Source organism: Lutjanus erythropterus, chromosome 8 (assembly GCF_056507025.1).
Source record: "Lutjanus erythropterus isolate fLutEry1 chromosome 8, fLutEry1.hap2, whole genome shotgun sequence".
Lineage (NCBI taxonomy): Eukaryota > Metazoa > Chordata > Actinopteri > Lutjaniformes > Lutjanidae > Lutjanus > Lutjanus erythropterus.
The window spans coordinates 24,689,536-24,702,218 of NC_139324.1; the positions used below are offsets into that span (position 1 = coordinate 24,689,536).

Below are 12,683 nucleotides of genomic sequence, written 5' to 3' on the forward strand. Positions count from 1 at the left end.
AAAGAAGTAATTTTAAATTGCAGTTATGCTATTAATCTTTCTTGATGTGATACCTGTACTTCACAGTATTAGAATGTTATATATTAATATAATGATATTAACCAATATATTGACCAGTATTATAGACCTACTACAGGTCTTATTTTAGTTGCATAGGCAGCATTTTATGTACATTTGATTGCTTTGTTCTATCTATCTATCTATCTATCTATCTATCTATCTATCTATCTATCTATCTATCTATATGTACACACACAAAAATATCAGCTGATATATTGATATTGATATTAGTATCCCTAATATCAGAATTGACCCCCAGTCAGGCTGTAATTATATTATTACAATTAAGTACTTGTAAAAATGTACTCAGATAACAGTAAAACCTATTACCCTCAATGCCACTGCCTTACATTTTGGAAATTATATTTTCCCAAATAATAATATTTGTGCTTTCCTGAATAATGCATTTGAATTCAGGTGCATCCCTACAAGGAGAAAAGTTCCTCAAAGTCTTAACTCCTTCTCAGGCTGAATCCCAGAGACAACAGGAATCACACTCTCTGTGTTAAAACATTCACAGCATACAGGAGGCCAGGGGCAATGAAACAAATCGCTGAGCCTGTTCCCAGGAGGATAACACAGTCTCGTCCGTGTGTGTTTGCAGGCATGTGTACGTGAGAGGACGATAGTGCGGTTTGGTAACTGGCCTCGGGCACATCAGAGTGACAGCTAGAAGAAGCGAGAAGAGGCCCTGGTGAGATTCTCCTTCTGAACCCTGTGTGGCTTGTTGACCAAGTCCATGCGGGAACAGGAGAGAAGACTGAGATCACAGGGCTCAGCGGCACTTCAGAAGAGCAGAAGAGCAGGAGGATAAAAGTCTTTGCTGGCTCTTCTGCTCTGTTTTTCTGCTTTATCTCGACTCTCATCACCACTTCAACGTCCATCAAACATCAGGGAGCTATGCTTGACCCAAAAGCTCTCTTAGCTCTGCGGGGGCCAGTGCTGCCGTCTCGTGGGGGTGTGGCTTAAGGTTTCTCACTTTTCTTTTTTCCCCCTCCCCTCAGGCCAAGCTCTGTTGCTTCCCTCTCAGCTCACCAGCACTCCTAATAAGCACAAGCTCTCTGTGAATATGGAATAAACTTCTGCTTGCTTCCATCACACTCAAATGAACAAAGGAAAAACCCTTCATCCTTTTCCTCCTCCTTTCTGACTTTCATTGTAACAGCTTCATAGTTTTTTTTTCCACAGCCCAGAACATATTGTATTCTATCACTTGAGACGTGAAGAGAGGATTGTCAGACAGTTACGCAAGTCGATACACACACCATCCGTCCCATAAAATTGTCTGGTCGAGTTTCTCTATTCCTTCTCTTTGGGCATTAATTTTTAAGCGTTAAAATTTTCCCCACAAGCAACAGAATACCAGAGGTAGGGGACACAAGTCACATGACTTGAATCGAGTCAGATTTAATTCTCAAGTGTGAGGACTTGAGACTTGCTTGACTAAGACTAATTAGACTATTGACTTGACTTTGATGTGGTATTCATGACTTGAGACTTAACTTAGACTTGAGAAAGACGACTCCAAAGGACTTGACTTTCTTCTTAAAATATTTGCACTTTTCTAGATATTGGGAGAAGTTTAATTTTTGTTTTTGAAAAATGATTGGGAGAATTCTGGTGCACAAACCTGGCAACCTACTGGGATGCACCAGACCAGCAGAAGCAAACACAGGAGACAGCTATCGTGGAGTCGGCTAGTCCAAAAATGATACAATTTGGATTCAAGATTGTATTGTCATTTACGGTAGTAAGAAGAGAACGGTGGTACGCAACGTTTGCAGCTCAAAAGTAATCTCAAAAACTTCATCCGTCAGTACAAACCAAAAAATAAAGTATGTGAAGGAATCTTTTTAGCTAACAGCTAATGGCCTGTTATCCATAGCAACAGTCTGATGGGGTCCTGTCTAGAAGGGAACTTGAGATCTGTGAGATTTGTACTAGTCCTGCCCCAGTCTAGTCTACCCAAGTTGTTTTTTTTGCCTTGATCTAATCGAAAATGCAACTAAAAACTGAAGATAATTTTTTAAAAAAGCCAATTTTTAAAGGTGCACATGCATGAGGATTTTGTAAATCTTGGCTTCCTTTCAAGAAAAAAAACACTCTTCAGAAATAACAGACCTTAGAATGCTGTAGAATTGAGTATTTGAGTGTGTAATAAAATGCTATATTATGACTTCAAAGCTCCACTTTCTAGTGTTGTTAATTTTGGAGGCTTTTTATTGATTACTACAAAATGTCAAATATCAGTAAGATCTGTAAGGTGTAAGCCCACTGCAACAGTTTTCATTGATGTTGAAAATAAAACTCCGCTTTTCATGACCAAACATCAAGTACACATCAATTTTTCAGATGGTTTCTGTCATTTCAGGTAGTTATGTATCACGCTGATGTCTGTTCAAGTCTTTCTTATTCTGATCAGCTTGGTTTTAGTTTAGTTATTTGATGCTATAAAAAGCAGGTTTCATGTCATGATTGACAGCTGAGCTCTGCTTGCAGTTGAGTTGAGATGGCAGAGCTTGTATCCGGGATATTTCGGCTTACAGTGGGAGGAAGTGGAGACACAGCGTCTGCCTTTATTTATGTCAATGGTTAAGACTCGAGACCTGCTTGTGACTTGCTCCCAACTCTGCAGAATACATTTTATCTCTCCTACAGTATACGCCGTCTCTTTCCCCTACCCTTGCACTTGTCCTTTCGATCTGCATGATAGAGATTCGGTGTGGCGTGTGAGCTCTCTCTCCCTTTCTCATTGCAAAGGTAAACTCATCCATCAACACTGATTTGTCACCAGTGTTTACCTCCGGTTTTCCTCTGCTGTCACCTCTGCCTGCCTCTGACTCATCAACTTTAACCCCTGTCGCACCCTATTACCAATTCTTACCCAATTCCCCCAATTAGAGTGATGAAGCACATCTTGAATTTGTGTGTGTTTGCAGGTAAGAGAAGGCAGTTTGTGGATAAAATACATGTCGACCTGTGCGCAACTGCTGTGTTTCACGGAAGTTCTCCTCCAATAACCATGGCCATTATCCTGTGTAAACCCTATAAACATCCTTTATGAGGCATTAAGGTCTTTTGTTGGAAAAACAAAACCTCCCATACAGAGAGGTTCCCTGGAGACTGCTGCAGGCTCGGGGCCATTGTTTTGGGCTGATTTAGCAGGGGGTGCAGAGAGCGGTCAGAATAAGGTAGCGTTGGCTGCTTGAGAGGAGATACTACTCCGTGGTTATTATGTTTTATTATGCTGGAAGCAGCTGTCTCCACACACTGTTCCACTCCTAAGAGACATGGAGGTACAGAGAGAAAAGAGGATGAAGCAAATTATCCAAACTGGCGGAGGGGGCGTTTTCCTGCTGACACCGAGATGAAGAAAAATCTCAGTGACTGATGAGTGGATTGTGAGCCGGGTTTTAGAGGTCTGACTGTAAATTTGCATTGCTCAGCTGAGAACCCGACACAACCCCACCGGCCAGCCCTGCTTAACCCAGCTGAAGAGGTCTAGCCCCAGCAGAACACATTAATTTAGCCTGGGGAACCACTTAGAGGGCCCTGGAGAGCGAGGCGCCTTTCTCTGCTTCTTTTCTTTCTCTACGCTTTAATTTCATGGCTGTTAGCTCAGCCTCCTTGAGTCTGGACTCTTCTGCTCTCCATTATCCTACTATAGTGTTACCCCCCTCCCAGCTAAGCCAAGGAAATGGGAAGGACCATAATGCTGCATTACCAATCCTTAGCAATCCACTCAAACAGAAAATACATCAGGAATAAGAGTAGCATTATCCTTTCCCCTCTTACTCACAGTTAACAATAGCGGCTGTGCAGCTATCTCTTATAGGCCACCTTGGACAGAGACAGAGGGAGAGACGGAGAGAGACAGATAGAGAGAGAGGCTGGAGAGGAGCACAGCATGACATCCCATACTGCCTACATGAAGATAAAACTGTTATTATGAAAAGCTCATCATTCTTAGTGTAATTGACAACTAAGGACAACTAAGCCATCGGCCTCATGAACAGATTATTACTCACTGAGCGGCTGGACTGTGATCTGGACATTGCGTGACCTCTTGCTGCGGTCGATGAAGTCTCCCGTGGGTGTCTTCTCCCGCTCCGTCACACGGCAGATGTATTTCCCGGCGTCTTCGGGACGTAGGCGCTGCAGCTTGAGCAGGTGCACGTTGGCGCTCTCTTTACGCACGGTCATGTGACCGGCTGCCTCACGGGCGACATAATCGGGGCCCAGGACAGGCACGGCACTGGGGCCCACCACGGCCACCGGTGAGCTGCTGAAGACCCACGACACCGAGAAGAAACGCTCCGGCACATTCTGGGCCTCGATGGTGCAGCGAAGCTCCAGCGGCTCACCGGCCGTGAAGGACCGTCGCTCCGTGCTCACCTGGATGCTGAAGTCCCGATCTGAGTAGAAACATGTGGGAGGAAACAGAGAGAAAAATAAAGGTTAAAGCAGCCGTTCTCAAACAGTGGGCATCAGATGCCATCTAATCTAATTTTATTTTGGTAATTTACAAAGCTAGTTGTTTTTATGTCTAAATGTGCTCAAGAATTCACATAAATTAAAAAAAACAAAACCAATCATGACACATCGAGAGGTAGGGACAAATGTGTTATGCTATTGTTAGCCAGCTAACGTTTCCTTGAAGTGGGAAACAATCCTGTGGCATTAAAAGTTCCAAAGCATGTGGTGAGGAAATATGACCCTGAATACATTAAATATGGATTCAAAATGGCAGGCAGTGATGCTGAGCTAGGCCTGGATGACAAAACAATCAGTAATAGGCACATCATCAACAGCAATTCAAAATTGTTTAATAAAATGTTTATTGAAATGCACGAAATGCAAACCACCATGGAAAGCACATAACAAATACACGCTCATATCCTTCATATTCCTTGATACAGGTGCGTTCTACTAGCGACACGTAAAGAATCATTTAATAGACAAACCAGAAACATGCTCCCACCCTGCAATAAGCAGCCTATCATATCCTTAGGTACAATGAGCAACACACAAACAGCCCATCATTTAAGGAGTGCGGTTCAGTTGCCCCTTTGACATGTGACAGCATCGAGAAGGACAGGTCAGCTGCCTGGTGTGGTAGTTGTTGTTTTTTTTTTTAAGTCAGACAACTATCAGATGGTGAGGGGCTCGTAAAATTGGGAGGGAGGTCGGAGTAGAAATGCTGTTCCTTTGCGTCGTGAGGAGCCAGCTGAGGAGGAGGGGCTGCAAAGCATGGCTGGGTAAAGGGACGTCTGCTTAACCTGCTGCCATTGCAACCCAGCCCGGATAAGCAGAAGAAAATAGACGGATGGATGGATCAACGACTGTCAGAACACCGTTGTGTTTAAACAGTGGAGGAATAATTTCCTGACAAAGACCAGTAATAAAACAAACTAAAGCATAGTGTGTTGAATGTGGTGAGGTATTGTCATAGTTCAGTTTATTTTTTTTCCCTTTTTATTTGTCATGTAATATTTTTTTTAAATTAATTTATTTGGGTAATCCTTTTTTTAATAATAGAGGTGAGGGAGTTACAGAAAATTGAAAACCCCTGGGTTAAGGGAATGTGTGACTGAACAATCAGAAACGTGATGGCTGCAGAAAATTATGTATAGCATTGGAAACACTCACTGATATATGAAACAAAAAAGAAAATCCTCCTTTTGAATGTTGCACATCATTGAGGCTTAGTAAGGTAAGAATTTTATCCAGTACCTTGTAAAAGTACAAAACCCTCGAATACGGCACTGGATTTCAAATAAAGCAGCCGAATGGGAAGAGCGTAGGTGTGGGAGAGAGCTCTTCAAGAAGGTCACATTTGTTATGTTGCAAAACAACTCTTCTCTGAAGTCTAAAACAAGACTGATGTCTAAATATGGCCTATATTTGAAACGTGTGACGCTGCAGCGTTTTCTTGATATTCACAGTCTGGGATGCTGAACATGCATGTTGGGAGAGAGAGACTGAGGGGGTGGGTGGTAGAGGTGGGGTCTGAGGTGATCAAGGATGGGTGGGGCAATTAAATAGCAGCAGTTAATGCTGAATAGAGAAAAGGTATAGAAACTAGAGAAGCTCGAGGTCACACAGTGCATCGTTCCGGCAAAACGCTGATCTTTCAGAGCGCTCTGCTCTGCTCTCCCAGTCTCTCCCCCTTGGTTTCACCTCTGCAATAAAAAACACATCTAATTAAAATTCTCTTCAGCAGTCTGAAACAGAGTCAGGCGCTCATCTCCTCCTCCTCCTCCTCCTGCACGGTCTAAGACAGAACAGACAAAGTAAACACTGCTAGTGCTAGCCACATTAGGCTCGCTGGCTGCGCATGTGCAGCTGTGTTTGTACAGTACGTGCGCGTATGGCTGTGTGTTCAGTTTTATTTGCTGTATTAATTTCTAGATGATGAGCACAGTGTGTATCAGAGACGGCTGCTCTGCCTCTCAGTGAGGTGGTCGCCCCGAGCTGTAATTACAAAGACTTTAAACAGACTTCCTGAGAAACACACTCATGTGGAAAAGTTCAAAGCCTGCTGGTGGTATAGAGCTTGTTATGCGGAGGAACCTTATGGTGGGAGGGAGAGGCGTATTGTTTACACATACAGTTTCTATATCACTGTAAACTGAATTGCATTAGACTGTATATCTCTCTTGGAATAGTATTTTCCAATATATTTGACATTGTGCAGACTAAATGATACACTGATTTAGGGCTGGTTGATATATACATAATCAAATATCAATATTTATTCATATTGTGATGATTACTGTAGGGATGACTATTGGCACTTTCACAAAATATTAACACAATGAGATTTTTTTTTATCAGTAATGTGAATATAATGACTTAGTATATAAAGGCAAATAAAAGCTCAGCTAGAACACTTTGGTAAGTTTATAAAATTACAAAAATTTATCGTAACGCAGCCTTTAAATCAAGGGATGTTCCTGGTGACTAATTTCCCTGTAAATTAAACACAAATTTTAATGTGGTTTAACCAACTAGTCTAAAAGTAAGAGAAAACTCAGAAAACAGAAACGTGTGTTAAGAGCCATTTCTGGTAATCATATTCTAACCAAATCATATTTTAAGTGTGAGGCACTTTGCACTGTGCATTATGAACATTGCAAATTATCCTACAAAACCTGACAACCGCTCACTAAATGCGTTTTCTTTTCAGACACAACAGGATTGCAGAGTCGGCCCAAAAACAATGTCAAATATGACATTGTAATATCAGCTGCCACACGATGTGGCTAATGTTAGCCATGTCTGTCCTGAATGTGGTTACACTTTTGGCATATAACCTCTCGACCAGAGCAGTTTATTCCGACACAACCTACACACAACCTTATTTTCATTTTCTAGATTAAAAAACTGCCAAACTGCGCTGGGTTTGGGAGATGTCATCCATCCTGTGTTGCCAATTACAACATCTGGGCTATCCGGGTATTAGCGCTGGAAGAGGGAGGCTGCAGCCCCAGCTAGTGGCGGCTGTGTAACATCTTAGGGGCAAAAGTTAACCTGGTTTTGTACATGAATAAATAATCAAGGGTCTATTTGTGCCTAGGTCTGAATAGTTATTTTAATATTATTTTCAGTTTGGTTAGGTTTTTGGAAACAAAACTACTTGGTTAGGTGAAGGGGAAGATCATGGTTTGCCTCTGCCATGAGGATGTAAATAGCCACACTGGTTATTTACAGCTCGTGTACAAACAGCATTGTTGGTTACAGACACCTGGGTGATTATTTCTGCCATGCTAAGCTATATACACCTGGGTGTAAATAGTCACGCTGACTATTCCACTACAGGTGCAAATAGTATCTACCTAAAAATACTTTAACTTACTAGTATTTCTGATGCTGACTAGTGAGGTTAGCAATGTTAAATCCTTAAATCAACTAATTGCACACATCCCTATTTAGAACCAGCAAAACACTTTTGCTATATCAAGATATAAGAACAGAAAAATCTAATCTCATATCACAATATAATAATATAATATTGACATATTGCCCAGCCCTAAACGAATTCACCAAGAAAATAATCACTAGCACATACATGCATGTCAAAGGCCCACAGATGCTAAAAGAGCGGCAGTATTATGACATTTGATATGATTAATTATAAAGCAGGGGAGCAAAGCTAAAAGGGTTGTGACCTGCTTTGACAAGTTTGTCACCACTCAGCCTCGAGCTCTATTAGGACCGTGTTTTACAGGAAGGGTTCATTTGAGGGGATGCAGAGACTGGGAATGGAAAACAGCCTCACAGGTCCAGCATGTGTTAGTGTTTAGTGCTAATTAGAAGAAAAACGCGAAAAGAGTACTAAGTGCAGGTAGCAGAAGGAGTAAGGAGGAAGCGGGTGATGGAGAAAACCTGAGAAAGAAGAAAAAAAATGCAGTGATGAGACATGACTGCAGAAAATGAGAGGTGATGTGAGAGCAAAGGGAGGAGGTGGGAGAAAAGAGAAAGATGGTAAAAAACTGAGAGCGAAAGGTACATTAGGATTCTGTCCGTCGCTCCTCTCTCTGATGCTGGGGCTGTGGGTGATTAGCTAGTGATGGGGCTGTCTTGAGATCCACTCCATCTTTTATAATAGGAGCCTAATGGAGGAGCTGCTCCCTCCTCTTTCTAAATTTCGCTCTCCCTCTGCCTGTCAAATATGCACATGGACAGGTGCAACATCAAATACACAGGTTCGGCCTGAAGGTATGCAAGTCGCCGCGCAATAAGCAAGTACACAGGAAGAAATCAAAATGATCCCACACATATACTCAAGCTGGAGCGCTCACACCCAGAGCCACGCACACAACTCTGCTGTATTCTCTTTGTCACGCAACAACACCTCCATCCATTATAGATTACAGAGAAGACAGAGAGTGACGAAGGGTGCCGCTGAGAGGGGAGCTCTTTGTGCCTTTTGTCTCCTCCCTGAAGTAGGTGGAACTCATCTGACAAACCTGCTTTACATCTGCGTTGCCGCTCCCCTTCTCATCCACGCAGCACTATCTGGGGCACCATCAAGTTGTATTGGTCCGGGGCGGTCTGATGCTTAATGGAGAAACGGCAAAACGACTCCACTTTGAAATGATTTACTGGCATGAGACACTCGCCACTGCGTGCTGCCTTGGTAATTGAGCTAATGTCAAAGCAGTTTATCACCCATCTCCGTGGCCCTTTCTTGGAAGCATACAAAGAGATTCTTTATGGATGTGGAATACAGCGCAGCGGGCGTGATGGGGTCGAGTCGGGTGGGAGGTTATAAGTACATGTGAGGAATCGTAAAGCCGTCTTTGTTTCTGGTCCATCAGCACTAGGAGGATGACAGCTTATTAGATCATTATCATACAAGGCCTTTACTCCATCCGCTCTTTGTTTCTCCCACATACTTCCATCATGGACCTCTTGTTACTTTCTCAGCCCCATGCCTCCCTCCTCCTTCCTCTTCCTCCCTCAGTTATTAGCTCTCTTCCTCCCTTCCATTAGACAATCTTCTCCTTCAGACGTGGCAACCACACTGAACCAGCGTGGTATCTCCCACTAATGCACTCACGCACAAGCTACAGTGGTGCAATTGTTGGCAAGGAAGTGATTGAAAAAAACATTTTTAGCCTCTGATCTCTGGGCCACCTGTTGCCGGGGAGATTGTGTATATGGAATCCACAAGGCCTCCCATGTCAAACGCCCACGCTCTTTGGATCTGGTTAAATTATTCTTGGATGTGCTTGTAATGTTGCCCGTCAAACAGACACAAATACAAAAGTGGGGAGTCTGTGGAGGTTTAGCTAAGCCCTTTTTAGTCAGCTAATGAGCTTAGTGTGAGATACTGATCAGCAATCAGAGGAAGCCAGCCCACATGCTTCTGTGTGTGTGTCTGTCAAATGTACAGGGAGACCTAAGAGTAGACCAGCATCTTTACTGGGACTGAGCGAGTAATCGCCGGTACAAATAACCTATTTTCTTTACAAGTGTGACAATAATCAGAGTAAAATGTGTCAATATCCGTACTCTGATTGAGCGAAGGTAACTGGAAGTTGTTCATTATCACCGCCAAGCATATATGTGAGTGCATGATCAATGGGCCTGTAAAACTACTGGTCCAATCAGCCAAATTTTTACTGTGCACAATCAGGACTGTGTGCTGAAGGACCTCTCTGATTCCTAATTTTTGAAAAACCTTTTTTTAATGTAACAGTCCTGGTCAGAGGCCTCGTGTTCTTGGGTCATCCCACTCCTGTGAACATCTCAAGAGGCTCGAAGGAAATTTCTTTAAATTTGGTGCAAACGTCCGCTTGGACTCAAGAACGGATAGACTGAATTTAATTGGTCCATGGCCCAGGTCACTGTGACCTCATTTACCTCATTTACCTCCCATTCATGTGATATCTCAACAACGCCTTGGAGAAACTTCTTCAAACTTGACACAAATGACCAGTTGGACTCAATAACGAACTGATATAGATTTTGGTGTTCAAAGGTCAAAGGTCACTGTAACCTCACATCCATCCCACTATCGTGAAAGTGATATCTAAGGAGCACTTTCCTTCAATTTGGTACCAATGTTCACTTGGATGATGAATGAATAAAATTTAATGATAAAAATTTTACACAAATATCTAATATGACACTAGCAGTGTGAGAGTAACTACTTATATGCAACTATATACATGTAATTAAATTACAAAATAAAACCTAAAAAAATCATAAACTGTAATCTGTTGTAATTATTGAGTAAACATACATTACTTAGTTTCTAATAAAAATGCTAGTGAATACAAAGGGGTTACAGGTTACAAATATTCTTTTCAAGTTGTACTTACTCTTTTTGTGAAGGGTTCATTACACTGCTTAAATACAGTCTAAAAAAATCACCTTCAAAAGCAATCCAAAGCACAATGTAGTTTTTATACAAAATTAAAATGCCCTTATTTTCACATCACAGAAATGAATTAGAATTTAACAATATTCAGTAACCAACACAAGTCCTCCCCAGCAGTAACTCTGCAAAATGCGCTGGTCATTTTTAATTCATTCTGCCGTGTAAAATACAGGCATTTTAATTTTGGACAAATCCTACAGTGTACCTTTGATTATTTTTGAAGTAGACTTGCAATTTGGATTTTTTGAGACTGTTTTTTACTCACATAATAAGCCCTTTGCAAGAAAAATAAGCACAGTAAAACTGGAGTATCCAAAGACCCAGAAGCACTTCCACTCTATCGTCTTTATTCTTTTCAGTTTCCCTGGTGGAGATCTGCACTCTATCGACTGCTCTCCTCTAGTTTAAGCCTAAAATTAATATGGCTGTTCAGAAGTTGCTATATTTATTATTCATTAGAAAACTATTTACAGAACAGCCTCAGAATTGAGCTTCAGATCAATGTTTTTGATCACAAGAGTAAGAGAACTATTACATAAGTTTGTTTTTTTTATGAACTTGAATTAATAAACTTCAGTGAATCAATGAACACATGCAGTATTAGCTACCCAATGAGGATTTTCCTTCATCATGACTACAGATATTTAAACACTTTACTCTGATGATGCTTCCCGTAATTTTAAGTCCATTATCCTTACCAGACTCACATTTTGGCCGAGGACTCAGTGAACACATTTACACCTCGTATAAATGCAAGTTAATGCAAGGTGAAATGTGATCAGATCTGCTTGACTATATCTGGAGTTAGTCTGGCTTGCATTGCGTTTGGATCTTTGGTTCATGTAAACACAATCCAGACAACAATCTGGGTAACATCTGGATACAGATCATATTTTAATACCAGGTATAAACAGGGTGTTACGCTTGTGATCCAAAAAGATCGATCGGAAGCTCAGTTCAGAGTCTGTTCTGTAGTTTACTGATAAATAAAACTGGCAACTTTTATTGAAAAAAAAGTTCTGTAGGCCTAGAAGTTCTCTTACTCTCATGATCAAAAACATTGATCTGAAGGTTGAACAGATACAGATGATGATGTACTCGCTCATCCCTAATCTTTACCGCCTCCCCCCTGCCTCCTCTTTTCCACAGAATCGCTTCCTTTTACTCACCAGTGGGCTGAATGCGGAGCTGAGTCTTGTCGCTCTGCTTGCGGGTCATGGCAAACCAGCTGCCGTCTGTGTCCTGAATCCACTCGGCAGCCTGGCAGTACAGCAGGCCCTGGTCCACCGGCTGCAGCTTGTGAATGGTCAGCCTGTAGGCCGTGGCGCTGGTTTTATCCAGCCTGAGGTCCCCCGCCGCCATCCTCTGCCGGTACGGCCCCCCAGAGCGCAAAACAAAGTCCCTCGACAAGGTGACGAGCTCCTGAGGCGGGGCGGCCGCGTCCTCTGGGGACCGCAGGTACCAACCCACCGATAAGTGAGTGTGCTGCATCGTGGTCCGAGACACCTCGCAGGTGAGCTGTAGTGTGTCGCCTTCCACCTTGGACAGAGTCTGGGCTGGAGCTGTGACTGTCAACGAGTCAGCGATGACTGTAAAGATAAAGAAGAAGAAGAAGAGGGAATATTAGCACTCAGTGTGAGGATATGTGAGGCTGTTTGGGACGTCATTTCAGAAAAGTGTTATCCTTAAACACCACATGAGCTAGGGATGAAAACTACTGATATCTGTCAAA

General features: G+C 42.3%; 1 protein-coding gene across 1 annotated transcript in view; it reads right to left on the reverse strand.

Annotated features, from left to right (window-relative positions):
- The window catches only part of igsf3 (immunoglobulin superfamily, member 3), a 118,032-nt gene that overhangs the window by 37,454 nt on the left and 67,895 nt on the right, over window positions 1–12,683 (reverse strand). Inside the window, exons 3-4 of the mRNA XM_084725002.1 lie at window positions 12,121–12,540; window positions 4,089–4,475 (exon numbers count right to left, since the gene is read on the reverse strand). Of these exons, the coding sequence (XP_084581128.1) occupies window positions 4,089–4,475; window positions 12,121–12,540 (807 nt within the window). The remainder of the gene's footprint in view (window positions 1–4,088; window positions 4,476–12,120; window positions 12,541–12,683) is intronic.